This window comes from Trachypithecus francoisi, unplaced genomic scaffold (genome assembly GCF_009764315.1).
Source record: "Trachypithecus francoisi isolate TF-2019V2 unplaced genomic scaffold, Tfra_2.0 Lachesis_group15, whole genome shotgun sequence".
Taxonomy (NCBI): domain Eukaryota; kingdom Metazoa; phylum Chordata; class Mammalia; order Primates; family Cercopithecidae; genus Trachypithecus; species Trachypithecus francoisi.
In genome coordinates, this window is record NW_022681460.1 from 94,339,783 (window position 1) to 94,365,393 (window position 25,611).

At 32.4% G+C, this 25,611-nt stretch overlaps 1 protein-coding gene across 3 annotated transcripts in view; it reads left to right on the top strand.

Moving 5' to 3' along the window:
* The window catches only part of PHIP (pleckstrin homology domain interacting protein), a 136,611-nt gene that overhangs the window by 55,986 nt on the left and 55,014 nt on the right, over positions 1-25,611 (top strand). For all 3 annotated transcript variants that reach the window (XM_033235590.1, XM_033235591.1, XM_033235592.1), the window contains 10 exons: positions 2,837-2,907; positions 4,709-4,809; positions 4,902-4,942; positions 5,647-5,745; positions 6,506-6,659; positions 7,069-7,203; positions 18,507-18,635; positions 20,220-20,445; positions 23,900-24,037; positions 24,694-24,877. In XM_033235590.1, coding sequence (XP_033091481.1) covers positions 2,837-2,907; positions 4,709-4,809; positions 4,902-4,942; positions 5,647-5,745; positions 6,506-6,659; positions 7,069-7,203; positions 18,507-18,635; positions 20,220-20,445; positions 23,900-24,037; positions 24,694-24,877 — 1,278 coding nt within the window. The remainder of the gene's footprint in view (positions 1-2,836; positions 2,908-4,708; positions 4,810-4,901; positions 4,943-5,646; positions 5,746-6,505; positions 6,660-7,068; positions 7,204-18,506; positions 18,636-20,219; positions 20,446-23,899; positions 24,038-24,693; positions 24,878-25,611) is intronic.

Sequence of the window (25,611 nt, forward strand, 5' to 3'; positions counted from 1 at the left end):
GAGATCTTTTGATACAGACATGCAATGCATAATAATCACATGGTGTTAAAGAGGGTATCCATCCCTTCAAGCATTTATCCTTTGTGTTACAAACTATCCAATTATACTCCTTTAGTCATTTAAAAATGTATAACTTGTTGATTGTAGTCACCTGCTGTGCTATCAAATACTAGGCCTTATTCATTCATTCTATTAGTTTTGTGCTCATTAACCATCCACACCTCCCTCCTCTTCCTCCCACTACCTTTCCCAGTCTATAGTAGCCATCCTCTACTATCTCATGAATTCAACTGTTTTGATTTGTAGATCCCAAAAATAAGTGAGAACATGTGATGTTTGTCTTTCTGTGCCTGCCTTATTTCACCTAGCATAATAACCTTCAGTTCCATCTGTGTTGTTACGAATGACAAGATTTCATTCTTTTTTATGGCTGAATAGTACCCCATTGTGTATAAGTACCACGTTTTCTTTATCCATTCATCTGTTGTTGGACCCTGTGGTTGCTTCCAAATCTTCGCTCTTATGGCTGGGCGTGTTGGCTCATGCCTGTAATCCCAGCACTTTGGGAGGCCAAGGTGGGCAGATGACCTGAGGTCAGGAGTTTGAGACCAGCCTGGCCAACATGGTAAAACTCCTGTCTCTACTAAAAATATAAGAATTAGCCCGGTATGGTGGTGCACACCTGTAATCCCAGCTACTTGGGAGGCTGAGGCATGAGAATCACTTGAACCTGGGAGGCAGAGGTTGTAGTGAGCTGAGATAGTGTCACTGTACTTCATCCTGGGTGACAGAATGAGACTCTGTCTCCAATAAAAAACAAAGTAACTTGTAATGCTTTATTAAATTGATTGGTTAATCAAAATAATTCACCAGTGTGTAAAGAGAAGTGTCTAAAAAAAGTGTCTAAAAATAAGTAACATTAACAATGACAAAGACTCAAATGGTGGTCCATCAGGTTCCAAAGCGTCTATGTGTGCATATTTTCCATTAAACTAAACTTACTGATTTGCTTTAAACCTAAACAAATAAACAAATTAAACACATAATTACATTGTCACACTAATTTAATATTTTAAAATATAATTTCATTGCTTTTGTCATTTGGCTGTAATTTAACTTAAAAAATTTTAAATTGAGGCAGGAGAATCACTTGAACCCGGGAGGCTGAGGTTGCAGTGAGCTGAGATTGCACCACTGCACTCCAGCCTGGGCCACAGAGTGAGACTCTGTCTAACAAAAAAAAAAAACCACAAATCTTCGCTATTGTGAACAGTGTTACAACAAACATGGGAGTGCAGATATCTCTTCCATATACTGATTTCCTTTCTAAAATAAAAGTCTTTTAAAAAATGGTACTCTCTAAGACTATTTGCATTTTTTTGTAATGAGTTTCAGGTAAATGGTTGCTTGGAGCTTATGTGAGCAGATGTACCAAAAATTAACAAAAATCTAGAGCTACAATCCTTAAGATAGTAATGAAAGCAATGTATTTAGTTGTCTTCATAATTCAGATTAATTTACTTAAATTACAATTAATTTTGCTCTGAATAAACGTTTAGGTTTTAAGAATATTCTAATATCTGTCTCTCTAAATGATATTTGTTTTGCTCAGCTGTTATATTAGAGCCTGTGAATATTAATAGAATTTGTTGTAAATACTAATGTAAAACTATTTACAAACTTACCTTTTAAATTCTTAACATTTTGTTGCATTCTGTGTCAGTAAAAAAAGGTAATTCTCATTGCTCAGAATATGTATTAGATTGGTACAAAAATAATTGTAGTTTTTGCCATTATTTTAATGGTAAAAAACTTTTTTAAACATGGCAAAAATTGCAGTTATTTTTGCACCAACCTATAGCTCAGAAATGTTTCATGTATATACTTTTTTCCAGTAAATGATCACAAAACTAAAACTGCTCTAAATTTGTTATGGATTCTGAAAGTTATATACGTTTAAGGCTCTAATTATTTTTGCATTTCCTCAAATGGTGTAGAAGAACTATGCCAAAATGTACAGTAAGTAGGGCTTCAAATATAATCAGTATATTGGAACATTACATACACATTGTTAAATGTATTAGAGCTGGTATTATGATAAAAATCTTCATTTTCTCTAATTGGTTGACTGTAACATTAAACATTTAATATCAATAGTATTGATATAAAACGTAATCTGTAATACAGTTATGTAATTCATATAAATACAGTTGAGTGTAACCTATTTTCTGTAGACTGCTATTTTGAATGAGCATTCATTATAGTTGATGTAAGAGTCACATTATCTTCAGATTTTCACTAGGATAAATGTAATATTCCTACTTTCTGGGGTCCTAAAGGACATGTTTTATCACATTAGTAGGTCAAAGAAGGGAGAAGTTTAATTAAAAATGTAAAATACTGAAAAAGTTTAGTTATTGATGATATACATAAGGCACAGACAGCACCTATTTTGCTACTGTATTCAGGTTTGTGAATAGCTTTGTTCCTTACATGTTTGTACGTTGCTGTTCTGTATAAAAAAACTGAGAACATGTTAAATTTGATTAGAAGTAAGTGTAACTAGTAACTGCATGTCTGGTGTGACAGTGACTTTGGGATTGTTCCATGTACGTATTGTTGTATAATCGGGAGGTCCTACAAAATCTGTATCTCGAATTTCTACAAGATCTGCGGATTTATGACACATAATGATTTCTAAGTTGTTTTTAGGAAGGGAGCCATCTGTTGCTTCTTACTTAATTTTGCCCTTCTGGGATTATTTTTTGAAACAGATTATTTCTGGTGCTACTGGTTCCTTTAGGATATTTTTAATTGTTTATTTTTTGTATTACAGCCCAAGACCTGCAAAATTTACAGAGCGCCCTCGGCCTGGAGTTCAAATGATCTGTTCTTCTTTTAGTGCTGGTAAGTTTCCCCCATTCTAATTTTCCACTTAAAGTTGTTCATTTAGAAACCTTCTAGTGGAGCGCATAATATTTAGGAAAATATTTACTGTTGTATTATAAATCATGTTCTTATACATATGCCAGAGGTAGTGAGTAACCAAGAATCATATAAACTAGCTTAGAAGTATTTCAGTTATGCAAGAGTTTAGTTTATAGAATCATTAAGAAGACTATAATGTTCTAGTAGGAGAGAATAAATAGTTTTAAAATCGACCCTGTTAAAGAATGAATGTTTAAATACTTGTTTCATTGTAAAAACAGTATTTTAATTTTAAATCAGGTTTATGTTTTCATGGATTTTGAAGGTATTCTGTAGTTAAGTAAAATACATTTGATTCGTATTTGTACATCTTTATCAATTCATTCGCTGCATATTGTTCTTATTTGCACTTTAAAAAATGATTGTATAGCAGTGCTAAGATTCCAATTCAGATTTGTGTTTATGCAGCAGCATTTTGAATGGATGTTAGGGTGTTTTTAAACAAGTTATTTAAAAAAACCTGGTTATTTGTAGTAAATTGACAAGAAAATTAAATGAAACATGAGTAGATCAAAATTGTGTCTAATACCTGTTCCTCCTACCTTTATTTTCAGTTTTACTTTTTCTGCTTATTTTATAATTGTGGATAGGAATATTACCTGAGATAAGGGATAGCAAACTGGTGAAGTGAGTCTGTTTTTGCCATACTAATATTCCAAACATGTTCATTTTCTAATTTCTAGATGTCCAGTGCCACTGCCATGGATTCAGTGTTCCGTGTAGTAATCACACAAATATAGGCCGGGCGCGGTGGCTCAAGCCTGTAATCCCAGCACTTTGGGAGGCCGAGACGGGCGGATCACGAGGTCAGGAGATCAAGACCATCCTGGCTAGCATGGTGAAACCCCGTCTCTACTAAAAACACAAAAAACTAGCCGGGCGAGGTGGCGGGCGCCTGTAGTCCCAGCTACTCGGGAGGCTGAGGCAGGAGAATGGCGTGAACCCGGGAGGCGGAGCTTGCAGTGAGCTGAGATTGCGCCACTGCACTCCAGTCTGGGCGACAGAGCGAGACTCCGCCTCAAAAAAAAAAAAAAACAAATATAGGCATCATACATGCATCCAGAATACTCTGAATTTTTACTCCTTTTTCAAAGACAATTGATGTTTTTAAGGAGTTAGTGGGTAGATCATTTAGCAAAAGTACTTAAATATTTTATTATATACAAGTATTATTTTCAGTACTGTGGAAGAGTGTTACTCTTGAGTACACTGCACATACAAGTAACTGTAATGCAAGATAGAATGAATATGCTACAAAACAAAGTCCTAGGGGAGTTCTAAAGAGAGCAGCCTCCTTTGATTGCAAACTTTGTAAAGAAATGTTACTGAGGGAGTTGACCTTAAAAGTTTGATAAGATTTTGACACATGGGAAATAAGACAAGAGAAAAATTTCAGCAGAATTGTAAGAGAAATATTTTCTAGTGAAGATGACAGATAATTTTACTATGGTATGGTTATATAATCACTTAGTGAAATTATTTTTTGAGCAAAGCTTTACTTCTGGGAATACTGAAAAATTCATTCTAGTCAAAGATACATTCATAAACTTCTTTCTTAAATTCCAGTTAGATGTATTATATATTTAGGATAAATGTGAATGGTTTTGGAGTAAAATATTAATTCAGTATATATTGTAATTTTGCTTACATTTTATTTTCTAATTTTCAGAGATTTTGAAGTTATGTTTTACTTCTAAATAATTGCTGTTATTCTTCATAGGTGGAATGTTTCTGGCGACGGGAAGCACAGATCATATTATTCGGGTTTATTTTTTTGGATCAGGTCAGCCAGAGAAAATATCAGAATTGGAGTTTCATACTGTAAGTATTGGTGAAAATAATTAGATGAGTATAATTTATGTGAGTCTAAGAGTTTATATTCAGCACCCACTTTTTTATTTGTTTATATATAGGACAAAGTTGACAGTATCCAGTTTTCCAACACTAGTAACAGGTAAAATATTTGTCTAATTTAATTCTAATTTTAAAATTATGAAATAAAGACAATTTTAGTCATCAGATTTTATTTGAAGTTGTATGGGAAATGATCACCTACCTAAAATAAAGATCTTGACCAGTTATACTTAAAAGTGAATAAAGCCTTCACGTGCATAGGCACATGTCTTTATCTTATTTGTAATAATGTTAGTATCCTTGGACACTTTTCGTAATAACTGCTTTTTAAATTTACCCTGTATATTCCATATATGTTTCAAAATGTAGAGAAGCTTTTGGTATAGATTGAAAATGTGTCACAGTATAATATTTGAGGCAGACCTGTTTATTGATGATGTATAAATTTTCCCATGTTCTTGTTATAAAAGGAAATAAAACTACTTCTAATACCTTGAGTAGAATAAGTCATATTCTTTAATATTGAGAAGAAAATAATTGTTTTTTCCTTGGAAAATGTCGATTTTATTTCTAGGGTAGTACATAGTGACCTTGAATCACTTTTGCAAATGTTATTTTTGTGACCTAGCCATGAAAATTGGAACTTTTGCATATAAAATTCTAAAAAGCCCATAAAGTTTCAGAAGTTACTAGAATGCTGCATAAGTAAAGATGAATGCTGTCTTAAATGAGATCTCAGGAAAAAGTGCATTTTGGTAAAGCATGTATGATTTCTCTTTGGGGGATTGATTCCTTTTAATATAGGTTTGTAAGTGGGAGCCGTGATGGGACAGCACGTATTTGGCAATTTAAACGAAGAGAATGGAAGAGCATTTTGTTGGATATGGCTACTCGTCCAGCAGGGTAAGAGGTCAAATTTGAAATATTCTGTAGATATTGATTATTTAAAGTATATTATAGTGCAGGTTGGTGACTCTCAGCCTATAAAATTATATATCATGTTAAAATTACTACTTTTCTGCAATAACTAGAGGTACAATTGGAGATGAGCAGTGTAGATTTTTATGAAATGATTCATTGACACATTTGAGGACATTTGCTGAATTAATTTTTTTAAGAGGATGATAAAAGTACTGTAATAATAGTTTTAACTCTAAATATTTTTTTCAGAAACCAGAACATATTATGTTTCATTTGTCACAGAGGGACAATATTTTATGTCCAATGGTTTCTTCAGCCAAGATAAATTATACTGCATGTTGTAACTGTTATTTTGCTTTTAATGTTTTTCTCCACTTGCATTTGTGTGTAGTCATCTCAGATGGAAAGCAGAACAGTCAGCAGGGGATGACAGCAACAGTAAAAGGTGGAGAGTGAGCAGCATGGCACACAATTCCTGGATCTAGATAGAGTTATAGCAGTGATATTTATGCAAGATCATCTGTTACTAATGGCTTCGAAGTGCTAGAATTCTGGAAATCATGGATTTCCTGACTCAGTGCAGGGATTTTTACCCTCATTCCATGTTGATTCACACTTCTCAGTTACTGTTAAGTGACAGTTATTATGTTAGTGAATATAAATACAAATTATAGATTATATGTTTTGGTTTTTGTTGTGTCAGTATTTTAATAGTCAGTGTAAAATACTTCCTTGCTTTCAGCCAAAACCTTCAAGGAATAGAAGATAAAATCACAAAAATGAAGGTTACTATGGTAGCTTGGGATCGACATGACAATACAGTTATAACTGCAGTTAATAACATGACTCTGAAAGTTTGGAATTCTTACACTGGTCAACTAATTCATGTCCTGATGGTGAGAAAAAATTCTAATCTTTATTTGATATAACTGAAGCTGACTACAGAATAATACATTCTCATTGAGGAATAAAGTCTTTTATGTTAGCTAAAATCTCTTGCTTGCTGGGGTAACTGCTTTGTGAGTGACTTTGAATAATAATGCAGTTAAACAGGTTTGGCTTGGAAATATATAGTAGATATTTGCTGTTTTTTTTTAATATGAAAAGATCCATCCACCAAGCCCTGAATAATGATATTAGCTCAGTTTCATTATTATTTATATATGACAAATTTGAATAGTTTTGCCAATTTAATACTTCTTAAAACTCCATTTCTAGAAATAGTGCCATATTGGTATTTCATTATGTTTGTTTTTCTTTCTTTTTTAATATCTATGATTCCTTGACACTTCAAAAATATTCCAGGGTCATGAAGATGAGGTATTTGTTCTTGAACCACACCCATTCGATCCTAGAGTTCTCTTTTCTGCTGGTCATGATGGGAATGTGATAGTGTGGGATCTGGCAAGAGGAGTCAAAATACGATCTTATTTCAATATGGTAATTATCATTCTCTTCATTTTATACCTGCTAAAGATTTGGGAACTTTTTGACAAAGGTACTCTGCATATCACAAAGGAAATCCATTTAAAAATTGGTTCATTATTTTGACTTTAAATTCCCATCAGTAAAGAATGATTTATTCCACACGTTTATTGACATGCTGAATTTAAAAGAAAATTAATTGTGCATATTACGGTGCCTGTATATTGTGATGAACTGATACAGTTTTAGCAGTGAAACTTTGGAAATTCACAAGTATGAAGATACAATGTAGAGAAGAAAAAATATTTGGAAAACCATATGAAGAAATTATGAATAAATACTTATATTGTATTATTGTACTTCTTTAATAGTCTTCTAGCACAATAGAATTTGACTCAAGTACACTGATTTTAAAATTAAAGCCAAAGAATCAGGCATTTCTTGCTTTTAATCAAATGGTAGTATATTAAATATTTGAGTTTATACCCCTTTCTCTCCACATTTTGTTTCTTAGATTTTAACATAATTTGCTGAGTATTTGAATTACAGTGTTTTAATATGTCCCATACAACTTACTGAGCAGTGTTTCCACTTACTGTATGAAGTATAAAGGTCTCCTCAACTACTGTAGTTTGTGTAGTCATTTTTTTTATGTCTACTTTCTGTATATTAGAGATACCTTTCAACAAAGAACAGAAGAAAAAAAACTCCACTATTTCAGCATGTTTAAATTTTTTTTAAAAACCAGTTATAGAGAGCTTTAGTAATGAACCATAAAACAATACAGTTAGTACATGTGGTCAGAATTATTTTGCCAAATAAATTATTTTATAAAACAGTTATTTGTGAAATATGGTTTGTGAAAAAAATTGGATGTGATGCTATGCTTGATTGAGAATCAGAGTAGTTATTTCTATGTCGTGAGTAAGCAGATATAATAGCAGATTTTTTAGTGAGGGAAATAACTTTAGCTATTTTTAAGGCTGTGCCTTAGTGTACGTTAGGTGAGAAATAAGGTTTGTGAAACCCTCTATTTCTGGGAAACAGTGTTAATTATTTGGTGAGCACTTGTTAGTGATTGATGGATTTCCTTTGTGATTGTATTGAGATTTTTTTTAAAAGCCACCGGTAAATATGCTACTAAAAAATATTTTCTTCTTTTCTATCCTTGTGTTTCTAATTTGCTCCTTTTTGGAATATCTGTTGAATAAGGAAATTAGTCATTTCTCAATTTGTCTTTATAGCTTAAAAAAAAAAAATATGTGGGCTATGCATATACTAGTGGCTTCATTTTAGTAGTTTTGCATTTCCAAAGGGCATTATTGTATTGGTAGACTGTTTGGAGGGAAACTTTTCTCTCATAATTGAATACTGCTTTAACTTTTCAGTTATAAAGGTGAATTTTCCCTTATCAGGTAAGTTGGTCATGCTAATATTCTACGTTTTCAGTAGATATAAAAACTGCAGTACCTTGAGAGTTAAGTGATTTGCCCTTAGACCATTAAAAATTAGTAATGTAACCAGGAGTAGAAGTCAACCATAATATATTGTATATTTTTGAAAATTAGCTGAGGGATTGGTTACATTACTGCCTTAGAAATTGTTTATTGTTAAATAAGAGTATTAGATGAGGATAATTTTCTGGTTCTTTTTATGGATAAGAGATAGGAAAACCTCTAAAGAGGGCAGAAGAACAAGTATATGTAATAAGTTGAATTGGATAGTATTCATAGAATTGCAGAGAGTGAGCAAAACATAAACCAAAAGGCTAAAAAATGTATCCTGCATTTGAAAAAACAGAAAGTGAGCCACCCTTAATCTCATTAAAATAAAGATACTACCTTTAATTTTTTGTATGATGTTTAATGGTTGCCAAAATGCTCCCACATATTTTACCTCCTTTGGGTCCCATGAAAACCTTGTAAGATGGTCAAGATAGATTTTATTACTCTTGGTCTTAGGAATGGAGAAACTGTACATTATAGAGATGAAGTGCTTTGCCCAAATTTACTGAGTTCTCACAGCTATTATACGGGCCCTTGGAGCATAAACCCATTGATTCTGGCTGTACTCAAATCTAGTCATGTTTGGCTTTTTGAGCTTTTGTCAATATTATTGCATAGCTAACTTTTACCTATACTCAGGTAGTAATATGTCCATGAAGAAATGTTTTCATAATGGTAATAAATCTGAGTGGATCTTTTGACATCTTACTCTTTAACTTGATTTTTTTCCTGTCTGTCTTTTATGAGTTATCTAATAGCCCTAATTCTTTTTGCTCTTCACTCTTTTGTTCTTTTCATTGCTTGTTTTATTTATGGACAAATGGAAGATAAAGCATCCAGCATTGCTATTAAGAAAATAAAAAACAATTCGAGGGAGGGCCTGTGTTCTCACTGCTTGCTATCATGAATATTGAGTTTTGGCCATAATTATAGCTGTTTGGCTCTATGTAGCTAATCAATAAGTTTTTCAGTTACTAAAATACCACGATACTTGATTGCATACAAATTTAATCCCTGATGTTAAGTTGTAGTAGTAATCACAAGTTCAGTTTAGTAAATATTTTTTGAGCACCATGTGAAGGGTCTAGTCATATATAGTGCTTTGGTCTATTAGAGGATGAATAATTCTGGTGGAATACTCCTTTTTTGACTAGAAATGGTGAAAGTTATGTGAAGTATTGTTAAGATCAATTAATATTTCATGTGACCGTTAAAACTGAAGTTGATAAAACAGATAAGTAAACTCACCATTCCACCTATAGCTGGAAAATAAGAAATGTAGACTGTACCTTTAGATTAACAGTTTTATGTATACATTTCTTAAATACTGGTTTTTATCAAGTACATTTTAAGAATACTTTAATATTTCTCCTGCTTTTTGAATAATAATTGAATTTTCCATTGGAAATTTATAGTATCTTTGCAAAAGATAATGGAAATCATGTAACATATAATTTAGTATTTTGTATTCATCAGCATTTTACTGCATTTTTTATGCAATTATGGAAATGTAAATTCTTTTTTTGAAATTTTAGAAATAGCCAAAAATACTGTAATGTTAAAAAACCTTTCAAGTGGAAAGGTGAACTTTCAAATGCCTGATACATAGTAATTGAATTTAATAATTTTTAAATATTATAAGATTATAAAACATTAATATTTTAATATTGCACTGATCGTCATCATTCTAATAAATATCCTATTTTTTTCTGTTTCAAGCCATGCCTTATACTTTTAAAAATTTCTTGTGCTTGCTTTTGGGACCATCTAAAGTTTTCAGCAAATTAAAGAGTTTGAGATTGGGAATTTAGACAAAGATATTTAGTTATTTTATGTTTAAATAATTTACTTCATTCTGAAATCTTGAAATGGATTCTCAACTTTCAAGTGGTATTCTCCAGAAAAACTGAAGAGTTTATTTTTCTTATTTTTACTGCTAACTTTCCTCCTAATAGAGGATCTCAGTGATAAAAGCAGTTGGGGAGTGGGTGCTGGGTTTGTTTTTGTTACTTATAAGTAGTATATGACACGTGAGATGATGTTTTAAAAGAGGCTAACATAGGGCATGAAATGGAATACACAGTACATGTAGCTTGTACTCCCCCTACCCTTTCTGTTGTCTCACCTTTAACTAAAAACTTTTAAAAACACTTATTGGAAAAGACTGTGTAGTTCTTTTTGTTGCTGTTGTTTTTCTTTTTAAAATGAACAGGAGAAGAAGCCAAAGAGAATTTTGTAGAGAAAATTATGAGACAACTTTTTTCTTTAAAAACAAACAAACTAAATTCTAGGCCTTCAGTACTTTTATCAGTTATTTCTTTACGAATCAGCTGAACAGTCCTTACATAACTTGAGTATTCAGAGGAAATGTAGTATATATTTGGATATTTTCCTGAAGCAAGTAGTGTATATTAAGAATATTCCAAACTATAATACTTGGGTATAACTTAGCCCACATTTGTTTGGCATTGGCAGGAGGTAAACATCAGAATAGTTTTGTTCTGATGAGAGTTGTTCTAAACTCTAAAGTCTCTATACTCCCACTAAATGCTAAAAGGCAGATAAATAATTCCCCAGAAATAGCTTGAAAATGTGTGCAACTCTCAGGACTGAAGCTGAGGGCCTTGTGTGAAAGAGGTCACCTGGTTTAGAAGTTAATTATAACCTTAAATGTTCCTAAATATAAATTGTTTTATGATCTTTTTTTTCCCATTAAATTATCACAGGACAGCTAAGTTTTAACTATGAGTTTAAATGAATATTAAATTAATTTGAAAAGATAAAGAGACTTTTCACATTTCTTAGTACGAGGCCATTTGAATATTCAATAGTGAATAAAAGATGCTTGGAGTTGAATTTGTAGACCCCATGTTTTTAGTAGCTTTCCTCATGTTTCTGGCGGTTTTGCTTTATTTCTCTTACTCTTTCTTTTCTCTATAGCCCTAGCTGTGTCTCTCTCTCTCTCTTTCCATATCTTTCTATTTCTGTCATGTTACTCAAAGCTGTAGTTTGTTGCCTTCTGTCTGGTTTTGATTTTAATCAAAGAGTACAGTATGTCTCTTGATAGAAAGCAGTTTTACTGAATTTGATTTTTGCTTTACTTTTGTTGTTTCATGGGTAAATTCCAAAAACGTTTTTATTTGATTAAAGTTTTCCTTATTTTTATAATTGTTCTCTTAACCTTTCTTTTACTTAAGAGATTTTTTTTTAAAAAGTTCCAGTGTCCACTAATCCAGAACAATATATTTCTCCTTGCAACGTTCCAAACGAGCAGAGGCTGCCAATCTACCACCCAGAATTTTTGTACATGCATACTTCTTCTGATGTTAACATGTTCTCAGTGTGACCTGTACTTTATAGTTTTAGATAATTGTAGCTGTATATATCTAGGAAAGGGAGAAAGAAAAGCTCAAAATAGATATATCTCGTATTGTGTTATCTCTTATGAATCAGGAGAAGAGTCTCTCTCTTTCTCTTTCTTTTCTTTTCTCTCTCTCCCGTCCCTCCCTCCCTCCCTTCCTGCCTCCCTTCTTTCCTTCCTTCTTTCTTCCTATCATCATCTAATAAGATATAATGTCCTATGTTTATACTCTCTGTGTTAAAAGGACTCTCTGGTGCTTCCAGTCTATGTTTCAGCTTCTTTGGGTAAGGAAGTACCTTCGGTCTTCTTATATACTAGTTGTTATCACTTTCTTTCAGGTTTTAGGATTCTTTTGATTATATCTCTTAGATATATATATATATATCTAATATATATAATTATATATATATATAGGTACCAAAGACATGTTAATCTGTTACCATGAATGTGACTTTGTCTCTCCAGCTTCTCATACTGCATTATATTTGGTGAATTACTTTTACGTAGTAATTCTTTGACATAGTCCATGACTTGCTATCACAAGAGTATTTGAGATTTGATAGTTATAAGAGAAAGTATATGAAATTATACAGAATATAAACATGCAGATGAAAACATTTTAACAAATATTTGAGTATTTTATTATTTGAGTGTTTTATTTTGTGTTAAGCACAAAATATGAGGACCACAAGGGAGAAATAAGACATGGTCTTTATTTTTAGTCAGGCTACAGTTAAGTTGGGGAGATAAAATATACAAAATATACCCTAAGAGATAAATATTGATAAATAATTTCAAATGGTAGCATGACAAATGAGAAAAGACAATTGCTGTATCTTAAGATGTAGGGATCATGTCAGGGTGGACGATCGGAGACATTTTGTTGAGGAGGAGGAATTGAAACTATACCTTGAAAGATAAATAGGAATCGAGTCAGTAAGAAAGAGAATGAATTTTATAAACAGGAGGAATATTATAAAAAGCTGAATGTTTAAGACATGTTTATAGTTACTTAGAAAGCTTTATTGCAATAGATTTTGGAAATAATGACGAAAAACAAATTGAGAAGAACTGTCAGTGACTTCAAATGATCTCATAGGCATAAATACCTATGAACCTCGTGGGGACTTTGGTAAATTATTTTATAGGATGGTCAAGAAGCTAAGAGAAAAATAATTTGGTTGCCAGTAGTACTATTTCAGGTATGAAATTGAGTAAGTGTGAGGAAAACTACTTTAATTAGTCATGAAAAATTATAGGGTAGGTGGTAGGAAATTTGTAAAGAGAAAATACATAAATGACTTGGTGTTTTGTGACTATATGGGGATTTGGGCTATAGGGTGACAGGGAGGAAAGATTTAATAAATGGGTTTATTGAGTGTTAAGCCCGGGTGACCTTGAGAACAATGGTTTTATTAGTGGAAATATGAAAGACATAAGGGAGAACTGACTTCTTTTTTCAGTTCATTTGCAATAATGTTTATTATGTTGAACTACTCATGTGGAAATGGCCAGCTGGCACTTGGAGATAGACTACTTAGAGGGACTAGGAGTTAAAAAGAAGAAAATGTTGAAGTGTCTCCTGTAGAATATAGTTTACTTCCTCATGGAGACAGGACAGGGAAGTGTGCAGGAGGCTTGGAAGTAAACTTTGGGAAATACTCATATATTTAGCAGAATGGAAAAGGGGTCACAATCCCTAGAGAGTGTGTCAAGGAAGACACACCATGCTAATATGCCAAAAAGACCAAAAGAAAATAAACTGCAAGGAAGGCTTGATCAATAGTACTGATTTCCCCAGACAAATCAGAATATTGGTACAAAATGCAGTTAAATTTGAAGATATTTATTTTGATAATATTTTTCTTTTGATGAAAATCTAGAGCTAATTTTTCAGAATCACTTTTCTATAATATATATTTTTTCATTTTATGTAATAATCTGATCTGATTTTATCAAGTCAGGTTCAACAGTTTTCTTTTTTATGTTGGCGTAAGTTAAAGAAATTTCAGTATTAAAATAGCCATGCAGTAACAATATTTTAAAGTAATTTGATTAACACCTGAACTGTTGGAATTTGAATAGTTTCTTTTAAGGTCATCTTTGTTTATATAATGACTGTAGTAATGATAAGAAGATAGCCAATGCTTTTTTTTTTTTTTTTGGGAGACGGAGTCTCCCTCTGTCACCAGGCTGGAGTGCAGTGGCACAATCTCGACTCGCTGCTACCTCCGCTTCCCGGGTTCAGGCGATTCACCTGCCTGCCTCAGCCTCCCAAGTAGCTGGATCTACAGGCGAGCGCCACCACACCCAGCTAATTTTTGTATTTTTAGTAGAGACAGGGTTTCACCATGTTGGCCAGGATCCAACACTTACTTCAGATATACATCTGAGTCTCTTCTGTATCTAGTGTACATATTTTTCCCTATGTTAGCAAGCTCTAATCTAAAAGTTTTTTTAATACATAAGGAAGGACTTCTTAAGGATTATTCTTAGCATAAATTCCATTTATCAGCTCTTTTCATTCTTGGTATATGAGTCCATTTCATAAAATTAGGGTATTTTAAAAGATGCATAATTTTAAATTTTGGAGTATTTCCTAGGTAAGATGCTTCTAATCAGTGGTATGTTTAAAAAAAAAAAAAAAAAAAGAACAAGACAAACTGACCCTGCTAATAGAATTGAAATAACTCTAGAAGAGGATGGTTCTGCCTAAGATAGCCCATAGTTTTTAACCTTCCTACTTTGTGTTAAGGTTTTTTTTTCTAGAAGCGTATACTTCTCATATTTACTCTCTATATATTTTTCATGATTGATACAATTTAGACCCTGAATTTTAGTATGCATTCTGCTTTTAATATACTTCATCTCCAGATTTGTCCAGTTTTTTCCAACATACCTTTCCGAACCTCAGATGGTAGGATTTTAGAACTGGACTCTAGTGATCATTTATCTCCATCATTCCACAGAGATTAGGTGATTTACCTATTACTGATGGAGAGATGTCTTGGGTCTTCAATCTCATTCCTCTGTCTAATCATTCATCTCTCTGCTTCACGAAAATTATGTTACTTGTATATAGTACCCTCCCTCAGAAAAGGTATTATTATTCTTTCCTTAATGAGTCTGTCCTCATCAGAGCTTTTAGCTCATAAATTTTTGTATCATTTAATTTCTTTAAAGTTCGGTATAAATCTCTAAATGGCTAACAAGTTTATACTACTCATGTATTGGTAGTATTTACAGAATTCTTTAGTCAGTATGAGAATTTTCTAATAAGAGAGTCACTATTTGAACACATCCGATTCTCCCATCTCCTTTTAAAAATAAAATACAATAATTGCTGAATAAACCTTTATTTCTTTTCTTTTTAGTCCTCTTATTCTTTTTGAAGTTTTCACAGTTATTGGTAAATACTGTCTCATAGATGATCTCGACTAAACCTTATTGATATTTAATGTGTATGAGCTTTATGGGGTCTTTATGTATGTCCAAAATAATGCATAACAAGCATACTTGATTTTATTAGAAGAATACTTCATCCAAAATGCACTTATTTTGATAATTTGTCATTACTTATTAATTTAACTCTGTTTTGTAATTATTTTACTACAACTGCAGTAAGTGCTAGGTAGCATAAGCTATATGTAGTACTCAGTTTCATGTTGACACATTTCCTTGCTATGTAGTGCATTTAATTTTATGATAGTCTCATACACCTTTCATTTGTTAGAGAGGGTGTTTTCTTTCTTTTCATGTTTGAAGATAAGCCTCATTGCTTTCTAGTAGATGTGAATATTCAAATAGTGCTTTCATTTAAAATTTTGTCTTTGAGAATTCTTACTCATAAATACTTTGGCCCTTGTTTAAAAAGATAAAATTCTTTTCTTTTGATTGGCGTAGTTAATCATACCATAAATTTTAAAACCAGCTAGGATATTTTTAGTTAATATAGAGAAAGTAAAATATTTTCCTGTTTTATATCATCAACTGTTTGGAAGCCTGGTCTTGGAAAACCTAGTCTGCAGTTTATAGGTATGGGTGTTTATTGTCTGAACATCCATTAATAGAAAATTGCCTTTTAATTGATGAGGTTAGAGGCACCTTTTCTAACCAGTTCATCAGTAAAGCAGATTCTTTTAATGCCTCCTTTTGTAAACAAATGGTTAATACAAATAATATCGTTTTCTTTTTTTTGATATGATTGAAATGTACTTTCATTTTTTCCATATAAAAGTCACTTTGGAGTTAAACAGATGCCTTATACCAAGAAAATTAATATTGTCTTGCCATATTCACAATGGAATGTGTTATATAGGACACACAGGCATCTTAAATATGATTGCTATTTTTTTCTTTGGTTTTTCAGAGCTTTATAAGCTTCAACTGTCCCCAAAGATTATTTTAGAGATCTACTAACTGTAAATGTGACAACATTGATAAGTAATAGGGTCAAGGGTTGATCAGTCCTACTTGGCCCCTAGCCCTCACCCCCAGAAAGAAAAAATGTTTGTTTAAACAACACATGAAGGATACCATGCTTAGGAACCTTTGTCAGATTGCCTTTGAAATTGCTAAATTGGACTACTACTTTCGAGTCTCTGCTCTACTGTCTACTTAAAATTGTAATCTTAGACTTGTAATTACACTTCTGGAAACATTTATTAGAGTAGATTTATAAAGTAGTTGCTTTTTTGTTCTCTTGCCTTCTGTGAAATTTTCAGTGAACAGAGTTAAAAAAATCATTTAACAACACATGGCTAAGGCAGTTTCAATCCCCTGATTTTTAGTTTTTGACATAAAAGTCTATTTAGAGGTATACTTTGTTCATGTGGTTGCTTATTTATAACAGTTCATGTAACTTTTTTTTTATTTGCCTAGGAAAACACTGAAAAATAAAGACTTGAATCCTGAATTTCTACTTATAGTCTTTCATTTTTGGCAAATGCCTAGCTATATGGCTACTGGTGCCCTTGTGGTAATCTGGAGAAACAGTTATATTCTTTCTGGTTTTTGAATTGTTTTAAAGTAGACTTGGAATCAGTTACCTTCCTCTCCTATCTTACCATCCTCCAACTTTCTTCACACTCGAGATATAATCCTGTTTCACTTATGATTCATTTTCTTTCTTTTACAAGTTTTTGTATGTATTAAACATTAGATAATTTTACTAGTTTTATCTAATATGGTTACATTTTTTAAAAAGTTATTCTTTCTTTTCTATTATTGTAACCATCCAAAAGAGCATTAATAAGCACTGTTGCACACATTTCTTCTTTTTAGCAAGCCAAAGGAAAAAGCTAGTTTTCTTTTTGAGGCAGTCCCATTTGTGGTATTGTATTAACTTCTTAGGTAAAGTCCTTTCTATTATAGAAATATTTTCTCTTTTTACCAAAATGCAAACCTTCCTTGAGAAATCCGTTATTCTTCTTCTGAATTTTAACTTCTGCATTTGGTGAACTGTACATCCATCCTTATGCTGCATTTTTAATACTAAAGAAAGAAACCACTTTTCTCTTTTCCAAGCATTTCCTGGGATATTACTAATAAAACTCAATTTGTTCTAGATCAGTGGATACCGGAACAGAAAGGAGGTATTTCTTACCTGATAATGTGTGTGTGTTCCGATTCTGCTAATCCAGAAATCCAACAGCATTTGTTGAAAAATCATCCTTAGTTGTTATTTGTTAGGGAGTCAACTCCCTATTTTAGTTGTTTCTGAAATTCAGTCCCTAGATGTGCTTTAGATAGGGTAGAATTTTTACCTCTTTCAGAACACTGCTAAAGAAGTTTTCAACTGGAACATAGTCTGAAGAAGCACTGAGAGCAAAAAATTCAGAGTGGTGATTGGCCACCTCTGTTTGATTGACAGGTTGCAGGGAGGAAACCCATTCGTTCTGGATTAATGGAACTGGAAAACAGAAAACAATTATCAGGTAAAAAAAACCTTTTCTTTAACCTTTGAAATTCACCATTTAAAAGACGAGTCAGACTACCAGGGAATTTATTACCAAAAATAATAAAATCTAGTGTCATTTGAGCAGTGATCTCTGGCTACTACTTCCAAGAGTTACCAAAAAATCGGTACAGTTGCTACATGTCAGCTTTTGCAGAAAGGGCATGATTGAACAGAGATAGATGGAGTTTAAGACGTAATTATGTGTTAAATCTGAGTTTAAAACATGAAGCAGAATTCTATGGGTGGGGGAGATTGGTATTCTTTTATTTCCTGAGTTGTGTTTGGTCTGTGGATAAATACTTTATTTTTGAAGGCTATTAATCTGGCACTTTTCATGAATATTCATAAATTTTATTACCATACTATGCTTGTTTTACTTAATCTTCACTTCATTAGGATGTATACTTCTTTTATCATAAAATTATTTTAATAATAGTGACCAATTCTTTACATTTTAATGGTAGTTTCTTACTGTTGGTTAAATATATTTCAGATTGAAGGCCAAGGACATGGCGCAGTATTTGACTGCAAATGCTCTCCTGATGGTCAGCATTTTGCTTGCACCGACTCTCATGGACATCTTTTAATTTTTGGCTTTGGGTCCAGTAGCAAATATGACAAGGTAGAGTATGATGACTATATATCATGTCCTTAGTTTTTTTTAATGCATGTTTAGGGGTTGTATGTTTTTGGAGTGGGTGAGAATCAGCATCTTTACATTCAGGATAAAATTTGAAGAATCTTATGTTAAGTAGTCTGGAGACTTAGTTTTGGAAAGGAAGGTGAAGACAGCAGTTAAATCTCACTTTATTAGGGCTTATTATTTAAAAATCTGCATATTTCAGAAAAAAATAACTCTTAGCCTGCTGGAGCAATCTAGATTGGAATTCTTAACATGGGGTATATAAACTGGAAATGGAAGATGTTATCCATAGTGGGACTCTGAAATTATGTAAAATGTTTTATTTATATAGATGATATGTACTTATCTAAGGTACAAATCTGTGGCTTTCATAAGGTTCTTAAAAGTGTATTATATTACCTGATTGTCTTGCTTTTTATTAAAGATCCTGTCCAGTTTTGGGGAGCTTTTTTTTTACAGGGTGGGTGTGAAATGTCTCATTATGTTGCCTAGATTGGCTTTGAATTCTTGGGCTCAAACAATCCTCTCATTTCAGCCTACTAAATAACTAGCTGGCACTACAGGCATATGCCCTGCCACTGTGCTCAGCATTTAAAGACCCCAACTTGAAGATCAGTGACTAAAAGAAGTAAATTGATTACTTGTGGTGGAATGGTATAAAAGATTATGATAGTAAATATTGAGTAGTTTATAATTTAGTTTAAAAAACTGCAAATTAAGCAGTGAAATTTTATATAATAAAATTTATGTCCTGGTTGAGTTTATATTAATAATTTGATATCATTTCAAAACATTTAGAGAAAATGCTTATTAACCCTTAGAAAATCTTACATTGATTTTATAGTAATATTACACAAATCATACTTACTGTATACCTAAGGATTTAAGATAAAACATGGTAGCTGTGTGGAAGTAAAAAGACTGTTGAATGATTTATGACTAGATTTGATATTTAAAATTGAATATTGAATAGCTTATTTTTAGTGGTAGCTTTTCTACACAGTAGCCTCCCCTTATCCACAGGGAATATGTTCCAAGACTCCAAATGGATGCCTAAAACCTCGGAGAGTACCAAACCCTATGCACACTGTGTTTTTCCTATACAGTAATGGGTGGGTAGCATATCTAGGCAATGTGCATATGCTGGACAAAAGGATGATTTGTGTCCCAAGTGAGATGGCATGTGATTTCATTATGCTTTTTGGAACAGTGCACAGTTTAAAACTTATAAGGAGTTTTCTGTTTAGCATTTTTGGAGTCAGGTTGACCACAGGTAACTGAAACCATAGAAAGCAAAATTACAAGTAAGAGGGGACTCCTATGTATAATCTCTTCCTTGTTTCAGAGAAAATTTAAAGCAGCTACTTTTCTGATCATAACACTTAAGGTAGAAAATTAAAAGACCTATTTACAATTAATTCAGGAAAATAATATTTTGAAAATTGTTGCTTAATACCATTATTTGTATTCAGATGTTTGCTTTCTATTAAAAATGTCGTGGACTTTTTTCTATAATGATACATTTTTATTTTTCCAGTCTTTTATGAGCTTTTCTTTTTGCAGATAGCAGATCAGATGTTCTTTCATAGTGATTATCGGCCACTTATTCGTGATGCCAACAATTTTGTGTTAGATGAGCAGACTCAGCAAGCACCTCATCTTATGCCTCCCCCTTTTTTGGTTGATGTTGATGGTAACCCTCATCCATCAAGATATCAAAGATTAGTTCCTGGCCGTGAAAATTGCAGGGAGGAGCAACTCATCCCTCAGATGGGAGTAACTTCCTCAGGTAGGTGCTCCTTTTCTTAGACAGTCAAATTTTCTTCTTCCCACTGAACTGTTAAAATTGCTAATTGAGTAAAACTTTGTTTTCATTTGTTAAGTGGATAAGAAGTAAAAGTATTGTTTTATACTTTTATACAGGTCTTTGATCATGCTTAAGGATTACAAGTTAATTATGGAACGCTGTCGATTTACAGCAATAATTTTGATTTATTATCCATTTGTAACACCTAGGGATCGATAAGGTAGTTCCTGTATTTGGTGTGAAACAAGTCAATTCATTTACTTACTCAGCAACATTTATTGATAATCTCTTCTGTCTCTGACACCTGCTAAGCCATGGCTATTCAGTAGTGAATTAAACAAACATGATCCTTGCTTTCACGGAATGGATTAGTAGATTAATAAACACAGTTTATTAGAATAAACAAATACATAGTTCAAATTGTGATGAATATTACTAAAGGGAATAATAGCATGATGTGAGAGAGATTGGAGATGGCCTGTTCACATTGAAGATGTTTTAAAAAGTTGTCAACTTTTAAAGGTTTATAAGAGGATTGACATGGAAAATGTTGAGAACTGTTTTAGTGAAGTAATGGAGTGTTGAAGAATTAAGTGAGAGTTAAAATGGAGTCAAAGTCTACAAACTGCTTTCCCTCTTTTGACAAGAAATGTAGCACTAGTGTATTAAGTAAAAATAATGGAAATGTTCTGTAAAGAAGGTTAAACCAGTTTTGTCATTATGAATACTTCTATATTTTTAGACTAGAAGATATTTATGAAAATATTTTAAGTTCTAGACTTTAATTGACAAAAGCTTCTAAGTAGCTTTTGCGTGGAGTGACTTTTAAATAATGAAAAAAATCAACTTCAAACCTGCATCTTATTTTTCTCGAAGGATTTAGCATGAAGTTGCAGTAAAGATGGACATACTGGATAGAAAGGGCTGCTCTTGGAATTAGACATGTCCACTTAGAATGGAGGATGAGAAGAAGCATTAGAGGAATCATTCCTGCTGCTACTGATAGAGTAGTGCAGTCCAGCAGACTTGAATATCTGGAGTTTGTGAGATTCATGTGTCTCATTACATGGACACTGCATGAACTCAGAGAATAAGTAGTATTTGAGAAGTATAGGCAGATACTCAGATTAGGTAAGTTTCAGTATTAGAGAAGTTTTGGTCATAGAACTGAAATTAAGAGAAATGTCTTTAGTCTCTTGGTAGAGGAATTGGCAAAATCAGATTGTGCCCAAGCCTCAAAATAGATAGCTACTTTAGGGTTTCAGACACAAGGAAATAAGGAAAAGACTCATTTATTAAAGTATCAGTGCTACTTAATTACTTTTTAAGTCCATTTACCAATTTATTAAGGGTTCTCATAAACAATATTTAATCCTGTATCTATGATATTCCAGTCCTGAAAGTTGAGAGAATTCAAAATTTAGTGGTATTGTGTCATAGAATCACGGGGACTGTAACCGCAGCTCTGATTCTCAGTCCATTGTTCTTTCTTCCATGTAAAGTAGGCATAATCTTAAAAATGAAATAGTTACCAGTTATTAGTATCCATAAGAATCCATAGCAATAATACTGGCTTTGTAATGAGTCACAAAATTTTTCAGTGTTCTAATTCTCAGAATTCAGGGTAAAAATCTTTTTTTGTCATGTTTTAGAGTTACTGAGTCTAAAAATGGTTAATACAAAAATAGAACAAAAGCAAAATGCTTTTCAAAAAAACTTTAGCGTTTTATTTGCAAATCCAGATAATAAAATTTATTCTGGGAAATCTCTCAGAGTTAGGGAAAAATAGATTTGAGTTATTATAATAATAAATTATCTTGTTATATTGACACCATCCAATATAGTTTAAATGTGTTTTTTTTTCAGTTGTAAACTTGAGCTATATCAGATTATTCATCAGTATTCCAACATGTTTTTCCAACAGCAAACCGGGAAAGAAGTATAAGACATTTGAACTTTTACTTCTGTCTGCTTTGCCACTTCTACCTTGGTGACCTTAAACAAGTTATTTTATCCTATTGAATTTTAGTTTAATGTTATGCGTTTAATACATGTAATTTCTTTTTGCTTTTACCTTTCTTACTACTACTTCATTTCAGAATATCCTCGCTATCTTTTCTTACCATTTAAGCCCACCCTAAAATTCTGAGCTAATCAGATCTTCTCATGTACTTGTATGGCTGACACTAATTGCTCCCTTCTTTATACTCACGGCAATATTTTTCATATATTTTATAATACACCTTTTAAAAATTTATTCAGCAGGAGAATATTTTTTAATGCCTAGCATTGTACTAGATTTAGATAATAAGATAGAAGGTTCATACTTTTAAGGAACTAACTGGTTTGGGCTTCATTTATGTTTTATATTGGTCTGAATACTTAGATATGTATGGATTGTTTAAGAAAGTGAAAGAGGGTAGCAGCTAATTCTTTCTGAAGTAATTGGAAAGATTTCACAGAGGAAATATCATGGAGGTGCCATTTTAGTTGGTGCTGGAATGGTAAGTTAGAGATTATCATGTTTATCTTTACAGTGGGAATATTGTGTTCAAAAGTTTCAGTGCATGAAGGTGTTTTCTTGTTAGAAGGGCAGAAGTCAAGTGGTCCTGTATGAGTGGTACAAGTAAGAATTAATACTGGAAAAGTTGGATGGGTTAAAATACAAGTTTCTCCCTGCTTCACAGCCTTTGTACCTCTTGCCTTCTACCTGAAGTGTTCCTTATCTAGCTCTTTATGTGGCTAAGTAATTTAAATCTCAACTCAAATGCTACCTTGTCCGAGAGGGCTTCTCTGAGTTTTCTGACCCACCATCACCTTCTTTATTTCAACACCTTTCTTTCATACTCTGCATTAACTCCTAGGTTATTGTTTACTTTCCCCATCAGTATGTTAGCTCCTTAAAGGACAAGGATCTTCATGTCCCTTATTTACCACTAGATCTCAGTACCTGGCGTAGTTCCTAATGTATAGTAGACAGTCAATAATTTGTTGAATAAACAAGGCAGTAAACATTTTTTTAAGAAAGTGAGTAATCAGATGTGTCATTTTAAAAGAAACTATGATCTTAAGTGGAAAACCTTACTATTGCCACTTATTAGATATGTGACTTCGAACAGTTATTTTGGTTTTCTCATCTATAAAGTGGAGTTGTTTATATATACCTAATGGAGTTACCATAAGGATTATGAATATCTAAATCATGATAAACACTTAGTAAAAGTTAGCAACCATCCTCATCATTATTTTTGATAAACTAAGATGGACAGATGTTTTCTTTTTTTTTTTTTCAACTCGCATCATTTACAGTTGATCATTTAAGTCTTTTACCCAAACAACATTTATGTTCGATTCTGAACTCATAAGTGAGGTTGGTAAGTAAAGTGGTTTAAATAGTAACTAAAGTATTGATAATATTTTGTGTGGTATTGCATAGGACTGAATCAAGTTTTAAGTCAGCAAGCAAACCAGGAGATCAGCCCACTAGACAGCATGATTCAAAGACTACAACAGGAGCAAGACCTGAGACGTTCTGGTGAAGCAGCTATCAGTAATACCAGCCGTTTAAGTAGAGGTAAGCAGGTATTCCATTTTAAGTGGGATATTTAAAAATTTGAAACAGCCTAAACCTCCCACAGGGTTAAGTGTTTTAAAAAATTATGGTACATCCATAAAATGAAATACTAGGCTGCCAAAATGATGAGGGTTTTGAAGAATATTTAATGACCTAAGAAAATGGTTCATAACGAGATTTCAAGTTAGAGATAATGAGTTTTTAAATGTGTATATTTTTCCACATTTTCTATAGGAAACATGTAGAGTAGTCCGAGCCACATTCTTGAACATCTCATCACCCTTATTGTTGTATATTATTAAACTTGAAGAGTCAAAACAAATTTATGAACCATAAATACTCTTGGGTTTGTCTATTTTGCTTCTTATGAAGTTTTCCCAAAAATATTCAGCATTTTTTTAAGGTAATGATTTTATATCCTTGGGGCTTAATAGTCTATAGTTATGATTCATTGATTTATCTAATCAATTGAATAACCATGTTTTGTTTTCATTAAACCACTTTTGCCTGTGGTTTAGTTCCTGATAGGGTAATTTAATTATTTTGCCACAATAAGAAGTTTCATGTGGAAGATAGTATTTTGTCTCTCTTTTCTGTTATAAACTAATGGAGAAATATCTCTAAGTAGAACTTAATATACTAACTTCTTCACTTAGGCTCCATAAGTTCTACCTCAGAGGTTCATTCACCACCAAACGTAGGACTGAGACGTAGTGGACAAATTGAAGGTGTACGGCAAATGCACAGCAATGCACCAAGAAGTGAAATAGCCACAGAGCGGGATCTTGTGGCTTGGAGTCGGAGGGTGGTAGTACCCGAGCTATCAGCTGGTATAGCCAGGTAAGGGAAGTTGTGAATTTTTATGTACCATAGTTCCGTGTGTTCATTTTGAGTTAACAGCGTTCACAGCATAATACCTTTTCAAAAGCTCTGTAAAACTATTCATGACTGTAGAAAAATTAAGTTTCTAAAATATGTCTATTTCTAGAATGATTTATGTAAATGATAAGAATGATATGTGTTAAGGTCAACAGGAAAATCATAAATTTGGATTGACCAAATAGAAGGTTTTATTGAGTAGCATATTTCAGTCTTGGTTTGTCCTGTTTATATCTTAAAATACATTTTATAAAGTTTGTTATAATTATTTACTTTTTTTAATGGCTATATCCAGTCATTCACATGATATTCAGATGCAAAAAAAAAATTAATTGGAAAATACAAAAAGATTTTATATTTATTAAAATATTTATATTTAAAAGTATACATTTATGACTTTAAAAGTGTTGATTTAATAAAATTCTCTTAGAACATGCTGTGAGGGAACTTTATATCCAGTTCCTTTTGATCTTCACTGATGAAATACTCTTGAACGAGGCCTATATGAACCTAATTAATGCTGATTGCTGTGTATGAAATATGTTCTAAGTATGAAGGTCAAAATGTGAATTTAAATTTAAGATTGTCTAGTTCTTCAACTCAGAAGATAGTAGTAATTATATAATTAAAATTTTGGTCTTTTTTTTTTTGAGACGGAGTCTCGCTCTGTCGCCCGGGCTGGAAGTGCAGTGGCC